This window comes from Salvelinus fontinalis, chromosome 11 (assembly GCF_029448725.1).
Source record: "Salvelinus fontinalis isolate EN_2023a chromosome 11, ASM2944872v1, whole genome shotgun sequence".
Classification (NCBI taxonomy): domain Eukaryota; kingdom Metazoa; phylum Chordata; class Actinopteri; order Salmoniformes; family Salmonidae; genus Salvelinus; species Salvelinus fontinalis.
Genome location: NC_074675.1, coordinates 21,362,360 through 21,381,564, shown reverse-complemented (window position 1 = coordinate 21,381,564; position 19,205 = coordinate 21,362,360). Strand labels below are relative to the sequence as shown.

The following is a 19,205-nucleotide window of genomic DNA, read 5'->3' as shown; positions in this document are numbered from 1 at the left end:
GTGACACACCGCCCCAGACCATGACGGACCCTCCACCTCCAAATCAATCCTGCTCCAGAGTACAGGCCTCGGTGTAACGTTCATTCCTTTGACGATAAACACGAATCCAACCATTACCCCTGGTGAGACAATACCGCGACTCGTCAGTGAAGAGCACTTTTTGCCAGTTTTGTCTGTTCCAGCGACCTAGAAGGCCAGCATCCCGGATTCGCCTCTTCACTGTTGACGTTGAGACTGGTGTTTTGCGGGTACTATTTAATGAAGCTGCCAGTTGAAGACTCCCATTCCTCTTTCTAATCTGGTTAGAGCCAGTTTGCGCTGTTTGTGAATGAAGTAGTACACAGCGTTGTACGAGATCTTCAGTTTCTTGGCAATTTCTCGCATGGAATAGCCTTCATTTCTCAGAACAAGAATAGACTGACTAGTTTCAGAAGAAAGTCTTTGTTTCTAGCCATTTTTAGCCTGTACTCGAACCCACAAATGCTGATGCTCCAGACACTCAACTAGTCTAAATAAGGCCAGTTTTATTGCTTCTTTAAATCAGGACAACAGTTTCCAGCTGTGCTAACATGCTCGCAAAAGGGTTTTCTAATGATCACTTAGCCTTTTAAAATCATAAACTTGGATTAGCTAACACAATGTGCCATTAAAACACAGGAGTGATGGTTGCTGATAATGGGCCTCGGTACACCTATGTAGTTATTCCATTAATAATCAGCTGTTTCCAGCTACAATAGTAATTTACAACATTAGCAATGTCTACACTGTATTTCTGATCAAATTTATGTTATTTTAATGGACAAAAAATGTGCTTTTATTTCAAAAACAAGGACATTTCTAAGTGACTCCAAACTTTTGAACAGTAGTGTATATACACAATCTTGTGTGACTCCTTCCCCTTGCTGCTCACCCATTAACCCTGGTCTGTGTTAGGAGCCCCAGGTGTCATCCGGCGAGGGTTAACAGTGCCAGGAAGGGATAACTGTGATTGGCAACAGGGTCAGAGATGTGATTTAATCTGGCCCTTAGTCACCACAGAAACATAATTAACTCAACTAATGGGTCATTCTCAGGCTAATAGTGATCCGTCAAGACCAGGATGCTAGAATGCTGTGGAGACCTATTTGCAGTGGAACAGTGTGCCGATAGGGGTTGCCTACAACTTTAACTTGCAGATAGTGTTTGTGTTTGTCTTTGTGTACACTACTTTACCGCACACTAGGATGTACAGTGTATGTGTTTTTCACTTCCAACACTTCAGGATGAACAATAATATATATATATATATATAAAACATTCCTCCAAAATGCCCTCTTAAGTGATTGTCTAGGCTTTAGACTGTGCATCTGTCAAGGTAGAGAGGTAAACAAACCCATACTGTGTTACAGCATGTTAGTAAGAGGAAACTAGGTAGTTTACATAACCCTATGTTTGAAGTAGTCAATCAATTTATGCATGGATCTGTGCACAGTGTAGAAAGAAGGAAGCCATGCTGTGGCTAAACAGATAGTCAGGGATGGTAAGATATTACAACACAATTACAAAATACCATAAAGATCAATATATCAAAAATAAACTACAAAATAGTTGTATGTTGAAATTTTTTTCAGTAAAATACATTAACATTTTGTATTTTTAAATACAGAAACACATTTGCATGTAGCGTCCCGAAAAGCAACAAAATTCTCAGTAAATGTTACAGGAACGTTTAACTTTCTATGACTGTGATATTTTGTTGTTTATCTTTCTTAGTTGAATGCACTGACTGTAAGTCACTCTTGATAAGACTGTCTGCTAAATGACCGACATTTAAATGTAGGTATACTGTATGTGAAAATGAACATGCCAAAATGAACTGCAAAGAACACTGGTTATTATTATTGGCCTTGTTTTGAGGGTAGATTTCATTGGAATAATACTTTCCCATTGTTAATTTATATTTAGTTAATTTAGCAGAAACTTTTATCACTCCATAGTCCCATCAAATGTCTGATACCAATACAGGGAACAAAACCATATTAATGCAAATGATTTTGGAATGAGATGTTCAACAAGCAAATATCCACAAAGTTCTTGCCATGTAGTGCATCATTTAATTTTGCACAGAACTCTCACTAACGGATGCAACAAATATATCCGCTTACAAGGCTCGCCTTAAAATATGTTAATAAGACAATCATTATTTCTCCTCCCACAATATTTCTCCACAATGCAGCATTATATTCATTTTACTGCAGTTAATATATAGAAAAACAGCAATATAGTACTTTATTGTTGAGTGGCAATTGCCACTATTAGCAATTGCTAATAGAGAATATTTAATTAGGCCTATATATTACAGCATACAAACTGATATTTGGTGTATATTTATTCTGTTGAATATTACAAAAATGTCTAACAGTGTAACTGTACACTTGCAGTTCCCACCTTAAAAAGAGCCAAAAGGTAAAAATGTAGTTCTCTCTTTGTAAAGACAGGAGAAAAAGATACAGCCAGCACTTATCAGCACCTACCTCTATCTTTAGTGATACATGGATACAGATCTGCAGAGACAGAACACAGGGCTGTAATGCCTTGCGATAACTGTGATGCATTGATGCATCTTGTGTGCGTTGCGATGGCTTTTGATGGGGTTGTGATGTCGGCTGCCTTTGCACCATGTCATAATGTACGATGAAGGGGTTTTAATCTCTGACTGTGTCCTTCCCAGCAGGGGCCTATGACTAAAGAACAATGTGAGAGCTCACGATTTCCCTTCATCCTTCCCCTTCTCCTCCTCTTCTTTCTTCTGCCTCTCACTTGTCTTCCTCTGCTCTTCATCACATGTTTCACTTAACTTCCTCCTCCTCCCTGTCTCTTTATTCTCCCTCTGACCCTTGTCTTCCTCTGTTCTACATCAGACGTTTCACTTAACTTCCTCCTCTTTCTTCTCCCTCTCTCCCTGCTTTTCCTCTGCTCTGCCCTTCATCCCGGGTTTCTCTTAACTCCCTTCTCCTATTTCTTTTCCCTCTCTCCCTTGACTTCTTTTGCTCTTCATCACATATTTCACTTAACTTCCTCCTTCTCCCTTCATCGTCATCGTCTTCTCATTTATCTTTCGCTGCTCTTCATCACCTTTCACTTCACTCACTCACCTCAACTCAGACTTTCCCTTTATTCATATCCTCCTTTCCTCTCTCCCTTATCTTCCTCTGGTCTTCATCACGTGTTACACTTAATGCCCTCCCTCCTCCTACCCCTCCTCCTCTTCCTCTTCTTCCTCCTCCTCCTCCCTGCTTCTCCGGGTGATGCAGGATAATGACTTGGCATGTGTGCGTTGCATCAGGCACAGCAGCAGAGTTAGTTTTTATGTTTACACTTCTACAAAGGAGCCACTCACTGCCTCTCCCTCTGTCAGAGCCCCTGTGAAATAATTATTTATTTATTCACTGAAGCTGAGAACTTTTCCGTGTCCACCACTTTCTCATTATATACAACATGTGGATCACTTTGGAGCAAGAGAACATTGTGTCATAGAGGCACAAAGAGCAAGAGTGACTTCTATGAATATCTCCAGCTGCTTTTAGCTAGGCAGAGTACCTTTCCAGTCTTACTGCACTGTTTTACTGTTAATGATTGGTAATCTACAGTCCAAACAGATTCCTTTGTGTGCTGGTGATGGGTAGTTACACCTAATTATTAAGAACTGAGCACTGCAGTCGGTGTGAAGAATATATTTTGTGTTGCATCCATCTCAGGGCTTTGAATTAAAAGAATGGTGTCCCTTACACAATCTTCTCTATGAGACTGAATAATCCACCCAAGAATGGATGGCCACCGCTAGTCACATATACTGAGACACATTGTTAAAATAGCTTGAACAAAACTAATGTTAGCCTGATTGATGTATGGTTTTTCTGTCCTGTTGTCATCCGGGCACGTGAGATAGCTGATTAAAACTTCTTCTCAATAGGGGGTGTTGTTTGCAATTTGTAATAATTTCGTTCCCAAATTAAACTGCCTCGTACTCAATTCTTGCTCGTACAATATGCATATTATTATTACTATTGGATAGAAAACACTCTCTAGTTTCTAAAACCGTTTGAATTGTATCTGTGAGTAAAACAGAACTCGAGTTGGAGCCTTTTTCCTATGTGGATGTGAGAATGCTGAATTCTGCAAGCTGTTCCCAGGTCAGTTTATTCATTTGCCTGTCTTCTATTGGTTGAGATGCACTGCATACGCCTTCCCCTGGATGTCAGCGAATAGTGAGATTTGAAATGGAGTCTCTAGGCAGATCTGAGAGGTTATAAATGGCTTGGGAACGAAGGGTCCGGTCTTTGTTCTCTTCGCTCTGACAGGAAGGACCTTTGCATGTCGTACTAGAAAGCTCCGGTTATAGCTCTTAGATATATCCGGCTCTGTTTTTATTCGATATAGGCTTTAAAGACATCATAATGTTGTTATTTTAAACCGAGTTATATCAGTTTATGTCAGTATATTGCGATTTTCGGGTATTTATTTGTGTTACGTTCTAGGGGGTTGGGTATGTCTGGCCCACATAGCTAATGTTTACTGCTAATTGCAACGTTGAAGACTACATTCTATAACCGAGCATAGATTCTTTTGGACAAAGGACAACTTTCCCAAGATTCTGATGGAAGCACATCAAAAAGTAAGAACTATTTATGCTGTTAATTCGTTGTTCTGTTGAAAAATGTAAAATGCATAATCCGCCATTAATTTCAGTGCGGTCTCGCTTTAACGCACGCTGTGTGTTGTAGTAACGTTAATTTAAAAAATGTAACACAGCGATTGCATTAAGAACTAATGTATCTTTGATTTGCTGTCCAACCTGTATTTTTTAGTCAAGTTTATGATTAGTTATCGATTAGAATAGGTGCCTCTCCCAAGATTTCTCCCGACATTTTGTTGGCAGCTTGGCTACTTTTCTCATTGTATAACCACGATTTGTGCCGCTAAATATGCACATTTTCGAACATACTCTATATGTATTATGTAATATGATCTTATAGGACTGTCATCTGAAGAATTCTGAGCAGGTCAGTGAAAAAATTTATATCTTTTGCTGGTTTAAACGTTATCGCTATTTTTCGCTTGAATCAATGCTGTTGTGTGGTTGGCTATTGTAGTAAGCTAATATAATGCTTTATTGTGTTTTCGCTGTAAAACACTTAAAAAATCTGAAATATTGGCTGGATTCACAAGATCTTTGTCTTTCATTTGCTGTACGCTGTGTATTTTTCAGAAATGTTTTATGATGAGTATTTAAGTAATACACGATGGTCTCTGTAGTTATTCTAGTTGCTTTGGTGAGAGTTGTGATGGTGGCTGCAATGGTAAACTATGATTTATACCTGAAATATGCACATTTTTCTAACAAAACATATGCTATACAATAAATATGTTATCAGACTGTCATCTGATGAAGTTGTTTCTTGGTTAGTGGCTATTTATATCTTTATTTGGTCGAATTTGTGATAGCTACCTATGCAGGAAAAAAATGGTGGAGTAAAAAAAGTTGTGTATTTTGCTAACGTGGTTAGCTAATAGATTTACATATTGTGTCTACCCTGTAAAACATTTTAAAAATCAGAAATGATGGCTGGATTCACAAGATGTGTATTTTTCATCTGGTGTCTTGGACTTGTGATTTAATGACATTTAGATGCTAGTATTTACTTGTGACGCTATGCTAGGCTATGCTAGTCAGCTTTTTTACTGATGGGGGTGCTCCCGGATCCGGGATTGTGTGGAAGTAGAGGTTAAAATGTATATGTCTGGCCCTTCAGGGAAATGAAACCTCCATCCACAGTTAAGATGTATTAACTTGGCCAGGCATACAACTTACTACACAGCAAGATTACTCGTATGTTCCTTTGCTTTGATATTTCTTTGAGCGATCCCAGAAACACATTGGGATTGTTCTTTTGTGCCGTGTCATTTGACAAATGTCTGGCGCAGCAGCGACTACACAAGGCTGGAATGCGTGATTGACTTTACGTTTGTGTCTAAGCCTTTGGGCCCCTACCTTCTCAGAAGTCTGTTCGTCAGTTTTTTGTGAGGAAGAAATGCTCTTGACTTTTTTTCTGCACTTCAAAAAAAATCCCTGTGAGCATCTTTAAGTGTGAATCTGACAAATCAATGCTTTGCTATTTCTAAGTTGAGTGGTTCATGTGTTTTTAATTTTTTTTCTTTTTAAATCTGCCAGGAAAATGTAAACAAGGTCATAAATAAACAGAAAATTACATGGTTTCAAAAGCTGCTCGAAGTCATGTAGAGGACTCACTCACTCTGTATGTATTCTGTAATTTTACATCAATTACTCAGTATTTCCAGTTTCCAATTCTATTCAATTCAAATGTAAATTCCGACTCCAGATTCGACTTGGGGAAAAAACAGAAGCGAAGAGAATGAAAAACATTATTTTGCTAATTACCACTTAAATTCTTGGCATCTTGTGCTGCATGTAGCCCCTCGAGGCGGTACTGTAGTAGAGTTCAAACTAGATAACGATGCACTGTAGTGCAGTATTTTCCCTCCAAAATTACAATGCCTATAAAAAAAGCCTCTACTCTGAGCCCCTCAGCAACAAAATAACAGTGTGTTACAGAGCAGATAAGGCCACTCCAGTGACTTTCATTCACTATCAATCTCTACTGTATGGGAAGAGGACTCAGCTTCTGCAAGTACAGGCTCTATATAGCCAGAGAGGAGAGATCACAGAGGGCTAGCAGCACTACTCTGCACCCTCCTCACCCTGACCCAGTCAATGGCCAACAAGACAGGGCAGAACAGAACACATTCATGCAGTACAGCCAAAGATAAGTAATTTCTACAAAGTCTTGGCGATATCTGTGATGAGAAATCCATCACACACGCATTCAACTACATTATGCCGAAATACATAATGTCCTTCAGGGAAGTGTGGCAAGAACTGTAGCCTTGCTAGTTAGACAGTATGTACTGCAAGTCATATTCTATTTTATGTTTCATTCTAACCATGGAGTTAGTTGTTTTACTTACCTCTGTTGCCTTGGACACGATTTCAATTATTTAGGGAGTTTAGGCACAGGCTGCACTTTGTGGTAAATGCAGGCAATAAATAGAATTTGATTGATGTATCTCCAAACATAAGCATGGTGATGGTGTGTGAATACAGTACCATCTTAGAAAAAAGGTATTAAGTAGAACCATAGAGTTTTTCAGTTTGTCTCCATAAGGGAACCATTTTTGGTGCTAGGTGGAAACCTTTGAACCCTCTATGTAGGGTACTTCATAGAACACACTGTAAAATGTTCTACCTAAAACTCTCTATGAAGGTGTCACGATCGTCGTCAAGGAAATGACCGGACCAAGGTGCAGCGTGGTAAGCGTACATTATTTTATTTTAAATGTCGCCAAAAAAAACAATAAATAACAAAACGAACGTGAAGCTCTGTAAGGCTATACATGCCACTAACAAAGACAACAACCCACAAATGAGAAAAGGAAAAAAGGCTGCCTAAATCTGATTCCCAATCAGAGACAATGATAGACAGCTGTCCCTGATTGAGAATAATACCCAGCCAAAAACAAAGAACCAGAAAGCATAGACTTTCCCACCCGAGTCACACCCTGCCCAAACAAACATAGAGAATAAAAGGATCTCTACGGTCAGGGCGTGACAGTATCCCCCCCCCCCCCCCCCAAAGGTGCGGACTTCGGCCGCAAACCTGACACTATAGGGGAGTATCCGGGTGGGCATCTAACTTGGTGGCGGCTCCGGTGCGGGACGCAGACCCCGCGCCACCTCTGGCACTCCCCACTTTGGTGGCGCCTCTGGTGCGGGGACCCTCGTCGCCGACCCCGGACTCGGGACACTCTCAGCAGGCTCCGGACTGGGGACCCTCGCCGCAGGCCCCGGACTGCGGACCCTCGTTGCAGGCCCCGGACTGTGAACCCTCGTTGCAGGCCCCGGACTGGGGACCGTCGCTGGCGGCCCCGGACTGGGAACTCTTGCTGCAGGCCCCGGACTGGGAACCCTCGCTGCAGGCCCCGGACTGGCCCATGGAGCAGGCACAGGACTGGGGACCCTCGCTGCAGGGGTCGGACTGGGGACCCTCGCTGCAGGCCCCGGACTGGGGACCCTCTCTGCAGGCCCCGGACTGGCCCGTGGAGCAGGCACAGGACTAATCAGGCTGGGGAGACCTACTGGAGGGCTGGTTCTTGGAGCAGGTACAGGACTCACCAGGCTAGGGGGACATACTGGAGGCCTGGTCTGTGGAGCAGGCTCAGGTCGAACCGGGCTGCGGGGGAGCACTGGAGATCTGGTGCTTAAAGCTGGCACCACTCGTCCTGGCTGAATGCCCACTTTGGCCCGGCATGTGCGGAGCGCAGGCACAGGACGCACTGAGCTGTGACAGCGCACCAGAGTCACAGTGCGCACAGCCGGCGCAGGATGCCCTGTACCGAAGAGGCGCACCGGAGACCAGGAGCGCTGTGCTGGCACAATCCGTCCTGGCTGGATGCCCACTCTAGCACGACACATTCGGGGAGCTGGCCCAGAGCGCACCGGGCTGTGAACGCGCACTGGAGACACCGTGCGCTTCACCGCATAACACGGTGCCTGACCAGTACCACGCTCCCTACCGTGAGCACGGGGAGTTAGCTCTGCCAACCTCCCCGTGTGTGACCCTGTGTAACGCTGAGCCCCTTTACTATCTGCTTCCGCCTTCCTCGCTGCTTCCACCTGCTTCCACGGCAGACGATCCTTTCCAGCCAGGATCTCCCCCCATGTCCAGGATCCCTTTCCTTCCAGAATGTCTTCCCATGTCCACTCTGTCTGCTCCTCCCGGCCACGCCGTTTGGTCCGTTTGAGGTGGGTTGTCCTGTCACGATAGTCGTCAAGGAAATGACCGGACCAAGGTGCAGCGTGGTAAACGTACATTTTTTTATTTTAAATGTCGCCAACAAAAACAATAAACAACAAAACGACCATAAAGCTCTGTAAGGCTATACATGCCACTAACAAAGACAACAACCCACAAATGAGAAAAGGAAAAAAGGCTGCCTACGTCTGATTCCCAATCAGAGACAACGATAGACAGCTGTCCCTGATTGAGAATCATACCTGGCCAAAAACAAAGAACCAGAAAGCATAGACTTTCCCACCCGAGACACACCCTGACCAAACAAACATAGAGAATAAAAGGATCTCTACGGTCAGGGCGTGACAGAAGGGTTCTAGGCAGAAGTTAAAAGTTAACGTCATATTCACACGTACAAGGAAATACCTTTCTTGCAAGCTCTAAACCCAACAATGCAGTAATCCATATTAAAAATGGCATAAGGTAGAACAAAAATACACGAGAAATAAAAATAAGAAGAACACAAGAAAGTATGTAAGCATACTATACATAGGATCAGACAGTTTTAGTACCATATCTACAATGTGCAGGGATACTGGAGTGATAGAGTATGTACATGGTAAGTATGTACATAAGTATGTACATGATACAGTATGTACATGGTAAGGTGACTAGGCATCAGCATATTTGATAAAGAGTAGCAAGATTGTATATGATGATTGTATGTGAGTGGCTGTGCGTATGTGTTGTCGTGACTCTCTCCTGGGTGAGGATCAAAGGTGCCAGATCAGCTTGGCAAATGTGTGACAGATAGCCAGACTGTGCCCCCTCTCCCACAGGAGAGGAGAGGGGGAGTTGTGCCAGTTTTGACACCTTAACACCTGGTCATAAATTGTGTGCTGCAAAAGTGTCTTTCCTGCCCTGCAGTATTGGGAAAGGAATTCCTTTGTTAACCTGTCTAGGATGAGGGTGCCGCTAGCGGCACTCCCCCCCCACCCCCACTGAAAAACCAGTGCCGCGAAATTCAAAAAAAATATATTTTTTAAATATTTAACTTTCACACATTAAAGTCCAATACAGCTAATGAAAGACACAGATCTTGTGAATCCAGCCAACATGTCCGATTTTTAAAATGTTTTACAGGGAAGACACAATATGTAAAGATGTACATCTATTACCTAAAAACACATTAGCATAATCCACCATCTTTTATTTGTCCACCAACACCAGTAGCTATCACCAATTCGGCTAAACTAAGATATTTATAGCCCCTAACCAAGAAAAAAACTCATCAGATGACAGTCTGATAACATATTTATGGTATGGGATAGGTTTTGTTAGAAAAAAGTGCATATTTCAGGTAGATGGCATAGGTTACAATTGCACCCACCGTCACAAATGGACTAGAAAAACTACATAGAGCAACGTGTTTACCTACTTACTAATCATCAAACATTTCGTAAAAATACACAGCATACACTAATCGAAAGACACAGATCCTGTGAATACAGACAATATTTCAGATTTTCTAAGTGTCTTACAGCAAAAACACAATAAATCGTTATATTAGCATAGCACATAGCACATAGCAGCCCAGCATTGATTCTAGCCAAAGTGAGCGATAACGTCAACATCGCCAAAACATATTAATTTTTTCACTAACCTTCTCAGAATTCTTCAGATGACACTCCTGTAACATCATATTACACAATCCATATAGAGTTTGATCGAAAAATTTTATATTTAGCCACCAAAATCATGGTTAGACAATGTGAAATGTAGCCCAGCTGGTGAGAAAATGTCCGTGCGCCATATTAGACAGTGATCTACTCTTATACATAAATACTCATAAACGTGACTAAAAAATATAGGGTGGACAGGGATTGATAGACAATTTAATTACATTTTTTAAATTATCCTTACTTTTCAATACAGTTTGCGCCAAGCAAAACTACGTCAAAAAACATGGCGTCCTAAGCCACTAACATTTTTCGACAGAAACACGATTTATCATAATAAAAATGTCCTACTTTGAGCTGTTCTTCCATCAGTATCTTGGGCAAAGGATCCTTTCTTGGGTCTAATCGTCTTTTGGTGGAAAGCTGTCTTCTTGCCATGTGGAAATGCCAACTGCGTTCGGGATGAACTGGAAGCGTGCCCAGCAATTCACAGCGTTTCAGAAATAAATGTCCCAAAATCGCACTAAACGGATATAAATTGCTATAAAACGCTTTAAATTAACTACCTTATGATGTTTTTAACTCCCATAACGAGTAGAAACATGACCAGAGTAATATTACTCCCTCCACTAATGCTTGGAACAAGTGCGGGTCGATGTCCTCCAGGCGCATTACGCAGCAAGAAAAGAGTTCCTAGCTACAGGGTTTTTTAATTTGTAGTGCCTGTGAACGCGCAATCGACCCCATTCAAATCGTCATCACGTAAAGGCATCCAGGGGAAGACGTAAGCAGTGTCCGTATACTCATAGCAATAACTGCGGCCTTTTAACTGACTCCAGATCAGGGGCCAAAATTTCTGAAATCTGACTCCATGTCAGGGAAATTGCTGTAGAATGACTTCTGTTCCACTTAGAGACAACTCCTATAGAAACTATAGACTGTTTTCTATCCAATAATAATAATAATATGCATATTGTACGATCAAGAATTTTGTGGGAAGCCGTTTCAAAAATTACACGATTAGCATAAATAGTGACAACAGCGTCCCCATCCTCAACAGGTTAAAGAGACATTTTGCTGCCCAAAAACTCTAACGGCAAAATAATTAACTTTGGAACAATATTCATGAGATTGGAATGTTAAGAATGGTCTGTGGGGATCTAATCCTGTAATATTGCTTTTCATTTTGTGATGTCATTAAAAACTGTATAACGAAAATACTGTAATTTAGGAAGGAAACACATTCTTTCTGTCAAGTTTATATCTAAATGTTGTATAAAATATATGATTAAGTATGAGAGTAATTTTGGAAAGATAGAAATGTGATTTTATCTTCTAATGAGTTGATGGTTTTTCATGTCCGTTGCACATTAACTTCTTATGGCTGCAGTCCCGTTAACAGGATCGATATGACAACAGCCAGTCGAAGTGCAGGGCGCCAAATTCAAAAAACAGAAATCTCATAATTAAAATTCCTCAGACAGTCATGTCTCTTATATCATTTTAAAGGTAATCTTGTTGTTAATCCCATCAACGTGTCTTTCGCTTTTCAGCGAAAGCACTACAAACGATTATTATGTCACCACAAAACCACAGACAACACTTGGATACAAGTGGTTATTCTCTTTGTCCCTCTCTCTCTTTACCTACCCCTCCCTCAGCCGTCATATCTTGTCAGTCCACTAGGGACTTTTATCTCATGTAAGTGTGTATGTGTATTCTGTGTTATCGTTTACTTAGTAAATAAATGACTAAATCAATTTGTGCAGTACTGAATATTCAGAAAGGCTGAGGTTCTTGCGGATCCAAGGATTATGCAACATTTAGAATGAGACTGAGACGGGAGACGGTAACTCGTTAACTTCTTACCAAAACACAGCTTAGCTTGTGGTTAATCCACCTAACATGTCAGATTTTGAAAATATGCTTTACAGCGAAAGCAATCCAAGCGTTTGTGAGTTTATCAATCACTAGCCAAAACAGTAAGAACAGCTAGCCGCAAATTAGCTTGGTCACGAAAGTCAGAAAAGCAATAAAAGTAATCACTTACCTTTGATAATCTTCGGAAGTTTGCACTCACGAGACTCCCAGTTACACAATAAATGTTATTTTTGTTCGATAAAGATTTGTTTTATAACCAAAAACCGCCATTTGGTTTGTGCGTTATGTTCAGAAAACCACAGGCTCGTTCCGGTCCTGAAGGGCAGACACAAATTCCAAAAAGTATCCGTAATGCTCGTAGAAACATGTCAATTTTTTTTATAGTCAATCCTCAAGTTGTTTTTAACATACATAATCGATAATATTTCAACCGGACGGTAAACTATTCAATACTACAGAGAAAGAAAATGTTGGGGACATGAATTAATCAAAGGACACCTGACGCGTTTTTGATAATTCTCACTCATTTTTCAAAAAAAAAAAAAGCTTAAGTTGAAGCTTCAAGCTTGAAACTATGTCTAAAGCCTGGTCACAGCCTGAGGAAGCCATTGGAAAAGGAATCTGGTTGATACCCCTTTAAATGGAGGGGCAGGCAATGGAACAGGGATTTTTCCAAATAAAAGGGACTTCCGGGTTGGATTTCCTCAGGTTTTCGCCTGCAAAATCAGTTCTGTTATACACAGACAATATTTTGACAGTTTTGGAAACTTTAGAGTGTTTTCTATCCTACTCTGTCAATTATATGCATATTCTAATATCTGGGCCAGAGAAATAGTCAGTTTACCTTGGGAACATTATTTTTCTAAACATAAAAAAAGTGCCCCCTAGCTGAAAGAGGTTGGAGCAGTTCTCTCAGAGTCTAACCAAGAAGTTCTGGAAAAAGGTTAAAGACCTGGAGAATAAACCCTCCTCACAGCTGCCCATGTCCCTCAAAGTTGGTGTAGTTGTTGCTGACAAGCACATGGCTGAGCTCTTTACAGTTTGACAATTGCTTACACATGATTTCTGAAACTATGGCACCTTTTCTCTAGACTACACACAAAATCCCAAAACATCACACCTCTTGCAAAACCATACACTTCATTCAAAAGTATTTTAACTCTTCTCCAAATTATGGTTTTTGCATCAAAACTCTACACACAAACCATCAAATGATTAGCTCTTATAGATGCCAACTACACACGGATGTGATAAATGACTACTATTGTGTGTCTTTTGCATGTTCAGTGGAGTCCACTGCACTCACACGTACGTGAACAAATATACAGTGTATGCATATTCAGTATATATCTACACTATAAAACAGAAATTCAAGGCGGGGGAAAAATTAAGTATTTTTCTAAAAACATTGTATTTGCATCCAGATTTCAGGATGAACAGTAACAGCCAAAACAAATACAGTAGAAGATAAACAAATAGGCTTGTTACTATAAAGAAAAAAAAAACAATCGGGTGCATCCTGTCTCCTATTTGGGTCTAGCCACAGCGCCGCATCAACATCACAAGCGATGTTCTCGCTGGCTAAACAGCGGGGGAAGTAATGTCTGGAGTGGCGTATCCAGCCCTGGCATGCCCCCTTGTCTATGTCACCACAGGCCTCCTCCATCGCCTGGAGAAGGGGTATGTGTTGGTGGGGTTGACGATCATACACCTTCCAACGCCACGCTAAAAATAACTATTGGTTTAAGAAATTGAGAATATGGTGGCAGGTTGAGCATCAAAACTTGCGGCTGGTCAATGAACCAATTGCGGACCAGAGCAGCCCGGTGGAAACTTACGTTGTCCCAGATAACAAACCTGGACTGCTCCGGCCATTGGGAATGAGGAAATTATGCAAGGTGTCAAGGAAGGTGATAATGTGGGTAGTATTGTAAGGACTAAGCGTGGCATGATGAAAGACACTGTTCTGACTAATGGCTGCACACATTGTGATGTTGCCAACACGCTGTCCAGGGACATTGACGCGGTGTCCTATGAGGTTTCTTCTCCGTTTTGTTTTGTTTTTTGACTAGGTTGAAGCCGACCTCATCAATGTAGACGAAATCATGATGCTCTGCGGCAGCATCTAGTTCCAAAACAGACAAGACATTGTATGACAGTATGATTAGACAGAGCAGTCAATATGTAGCACAATACACTGGAATACAGTACAGTATAGCTTACTTGTACATATTCATAGCACAGTTGTTTCACTGTCAGATGGTACTCTGTAAAGCTTCATACGAATCTGATGGCATTCCAGGAGACCACTAAGTGCAGATAAACTCACCCTATGTGTGTTATGGAATACTGTTGTCAGTGATGTGGTGTTGCAGTAGTCGTAAACTTATGCGGTTGTTTGAAATGACCATATTCATTATGTGTTTTTCCTACTCTGCTGTGAACAGCTGGTTTCTTCCTCCATTGAAGCGTTGTCTAGCAATTCTGCAAAATCATGTGAATGGTTAGGGTTCAGAATTTCTTTCAGTATGAAATGAAATGTTAATGTAGTGCTGTAAGTGCAGTAGCATGGTATAGAAGGTAGTTTTACTTACCTGTTCTCATTTCGAAATGTCCAGATGACACTTGCTGTAGTGTAGCAGCTCAAGTTAGGCTGGACCCTCTGCCCAGCCTCCCTGAAACTCAAACCATGGTTGACCACATGGTCAACCAAAGTGGACCGGATCGCATCTGTGATTGTTCTCCTTCCTCCTCTTCCTTGTCACACTCCTCGTCCTCATCCTCTTCCCCTCTTACTCTCACTCCTCTTCCTCTAACCCTTTTTCAAAAATTGGCCTCCATTGTTGTCCAAATCAAGAAAGCCAACCTGAAGCCAATTTATGGTGCTCAAGCTGTGATTTCTAAGTAAAGTAATTAGCTGTAAGTGTTTTCACACGTGAGCACTGGGTGTAGGTAATCGGCAAATGAGTGTGGCATGTTGAATGGCGGTGTTTTCTAAACGAAACACAGGACCTGTTAGTTTTGAATGATATGTCTAATGTAGAGAACTGTGTTTAGTGTTTTGCAAAAAGTGTGTTTTACAATTGCAAACTAAGTGTAAAGCAGATAATGGCTTGCAGTTGTGCAGACTTGGTCTGAAGATTAGGTACATGAGTTAATGGATTCACTGAGTGTGCCTCAAGTACCACTTTTAGTCTGTAAGCAAATGTAAAAAACTGTAAAGACCACTTCATTAAGTCAGGATTCCTATTTGACTCAGTCATGCCTCCTTGCCCGTCCAACATTTCCTAATCTCCCACCCCTTCTAATGCGACTAGCCCCGATGCGCCTTCCTCTTTTCCCCCTGCCCCACTACAAAGTTTCTCCCTGCAGACAAAGGAACTCCTTAAACTTGACCCCAAAAATACCCTTTCTTTTTTAGGAGGTATGCGAGGCACAGACGTTTGCTTCGCCTAGCCGGGTTCTGCTTGGAACAAACCTAGTATGTGGGCACATTTAGTGTATAACTAGCCCCTCAAAGAAAGGCCTTATGATATACTGTATGTAATGGATTGGCATAAAGAGTTAAATGTTGTTAATAATGTTAGTAGAACTGTTCATAGAGGGTTCTAGGAAGAACCCTTAGAGGATACAAGTGTTCTTGGTGGAACCCTTCATCGATTGTTCTAGGCAGAACCCTTCATAGAAGGTTCTTGGTAGAACCATTTACAGGGGGTTCTATGAAGAACCCTAAAGGTTCTAGTTAGAACCCTCTCTGCAAAGGTTTCTACTTAGCACCAACAAGGGTTCCCCTAAGGGGACAAACTGAAGAACCCTGTATGGTTCTACTTAGCACCTTTTTTCCTAAGAGAGTATGTTCTGCCAATCTGACATGATGTATTTTCTATGTGATGCCACTTCCAGGTCAACTGGCGGCGGGGACATGTGAGATTGTGATGCTGGACAGGGACAGCAGTCAGCCCAGACGGACCATCGCCAGACAGACTGCACGGTGCGCCTGTAAGAAGGGACAGATCGCTGGGACGACAAGAGCCATGCCAGCCTGTGTGGACGGTAAGAGCTTTCTACATAGTTTAGAACAAGTCTGGAGTGATCCCTTTACACTATGTGGTCAAGTATTTGGAAAATGTTGTGGAAAATTCAGTACTGAGAGAGACTTGGTAATTTTTTCAAACAACCATCTTTATTTAATATCGATTAATTATTGCAATAATGGGGCTGGTTGACCCCACACCCTTGAGTGTTGGACCGAGTAACCTAACCTTTACACAAATACGGAGTACTATATATAGCTGACACTAAAAATGCTTCGTCATGATTGGTTCCACCCATCCCATGCAGATTGAGGCGTCATATGCCACTCTGGGTTCCTCCTGTCGTTATCTGCACGTGGGTTGTTGTCTTAACCCCACCCTGGCTTAGTTTCTCTGATGCAAGAATGATTTTGAGACAATGAGGGATTGTTCTACTCCTAAGCTATCCCTAATTAAACACATTCTTGTCTATGTAATGCAGTCTTTAACCTTTCACGAGTATCTACCCCGGGTCCGGGATCACCCCCCACCCCCCCCCCCACACTGAGTAGCATAGCCTAGCATAGCGTCACAATTAAATAGTAGCATCTAAATATCATTAAATCACAAGTCCAAGACACCTAAGGAAAGATACAGATCTTGTGAATAAAGCCACCATTTCAGATTTTTTAAATGTTTTACAGGGAAGACAAAATATGTAAATCTATTAGCTAACCACGTTAGCAAAAGACACCACTTTTCTAACTCCATCAGTTTCTTACTCCATCAGGTGCTATCACCAATTCGGCTAAACTAAGATATTGATATCCACTAACCAAGAAAAAAACTCATCAGATGACAGTCTGATAACATATTTATGGTATAGGATAGGTTTTGTTAGAAAAATGTGCATATTTCAGGTAGATATCATAGTTTACAATTGCACCCACCGTCACAAATGGACTAGAATAAATATATAGAGCAACGTGTTCACCTAATTACTAATCATCAAACATTTCGTAAAAATACACAGCATACACTAATCGAAAGACACAGATCCTGTGAATACAGACAATATTTCAGATTTTCTAAGTGTCTTACAGCGAAAACACAATAAATCGTTATATTAGCATACCACATAAGCAAACGTTACCAGAGCATTGATTCTAGCCAAAGAGAGCGATAACGTAAACATCGCCAAAATATATAAATTTTTTCACTAACCTTCTCAGAATTCTTCAGATGACACTCCTGTAACATCACATTACAACATACATATACAGTTTGTTCGAAAATGTGCATATTTAGCCACCAAAATCATGGTTAGACAATGACAAAAGTTGCCCAGCTGGTCAGACAATGTCGTGCGCCATATTAGACAGTGATCTAGTTGTATACATAAATACTCATAAACGTGACTAAAAAATATAGGGTGGACAGCGATTGATAGACAATTTAATTCTTAATACAATCGCTGATTTACATTTTTTTTATTATCCTTACTTTTCAATACAGTTTGCGCCAAGCTAAGCTACGTCTAAAAAGATGACGTCATAAGCGATTAACATTTCTCGACAGAAACACGATTTATCATAATAAATTGTTCCTACTTTGAGCTGTTCTTCCATCAGAATCTTGGGCAAAGAATCCTTTCTTGGGTCTAATCGTCTTTTGGTCGAAAGCTGCCCTCTTGCCATGTAGAAATGCCCATTGCGTTCGGCATGAATTGGAACCGTGCCCAGAGATTCACAGTGTCTCAGAAATAAATGTCCCAAAATCGCACTAAACGGATATAAATTGCTATAAAACGGTTTAAATTAACTACCTTATGATGTTTTTAACTCCTATAACGAGTAGAAACATGACCGGAGAAATATAACTGGCTACACTAATGCTTGGAAAAAGAACGGGTCGGTGTCCACCGCGCGTCCGACGCAGCTGGAAAGGAGTTCCTACCTACACGTGTTTTTGTTTTATAGGGGCTGTGATTGCGCAATCGATACCATTCAAATCGTCATCACGTAAAGGCATCCAGGGGAAGACGTAAGCAGTGTCCGTATCCTGATAGCGTTCACAGTGGCCTTTAAACTGACTCCAGATCAGGGGCCAAAATGTGTGAAATCTGACTCCATGTCAGGGAAATTGCTGTAGAATGAGTTCTGTTCCACTCAGAGACAAAATTCCAACGCCTATAGAAACTAGAGACTGTTTTCTATCCAATAATAGTAATAATATGCATATTGTACGATAAAGAATTTAGTAGGAAGCCGTTTAATCTGTAATGCAATTATGCTAATGAGAAAACAGCACCCCCTGTAGTCGCAAGAAGTTAACTCATTTGTCAGCTCAAGCCATCTCTGGTGACTGACTATACACCCAGATTAGCTGCAGGGAACTAGAGTGGTAGAGTGGAGACCATAAAAACACAGACACTAGTAGGACAGAAATGTCTTACTATTAGTTAAATATGAATAATATCAAATAAATCTGGTAAATATGTAATTTTTCCCTCACAATATGCAGGTGGTGTGTAGACCAGAGTTGGACATATTAGCCACTGAAATAGGCCTATGGTATCACCGATACTGAAGATACATTGCAGATTGAAACATTCAAACTAACCAGTACATTTTCCAAGCATACAGCAAGGGTTGTGATTGCATTGTTTTTGTCAGAAAGACTGCTGGAAGAGCTCAGTGATGTCATGTCAGTGAATCATTTCTTATACCTTACGCTTCACATTATATGATGCTTTGGCATGGATATGTCCGTGAAATCTCCCT

General features: G+C 41.1%; 1 protein-coding gene across 3 annotated transcripts in view; it reads left to right on the top strand.

Annotated features, from left to right (window-relative positions):
- The window catches only part of LOC129865273 (chemokine-like protein TAFA-5), a 195,322-nt gene that overhangs the window by 80,176 nt on the left and 95,941 nt on the right, over positions 1-19,205 (top strand). For all 3 annotated transcript variants that reach the window (XM_055937912.1, XM_055937914.1, XM_055937913.1), the window contains exon 2: positions 16,313-16,462. In XM_055937912.1, coding sequence (XP_055793887.1) covers positions 16,313-16,462 — 150 coding nt within the window. The remainder of the gene's footprint in view (positions 1-16,312; positions 16,463-19,205) is intronic.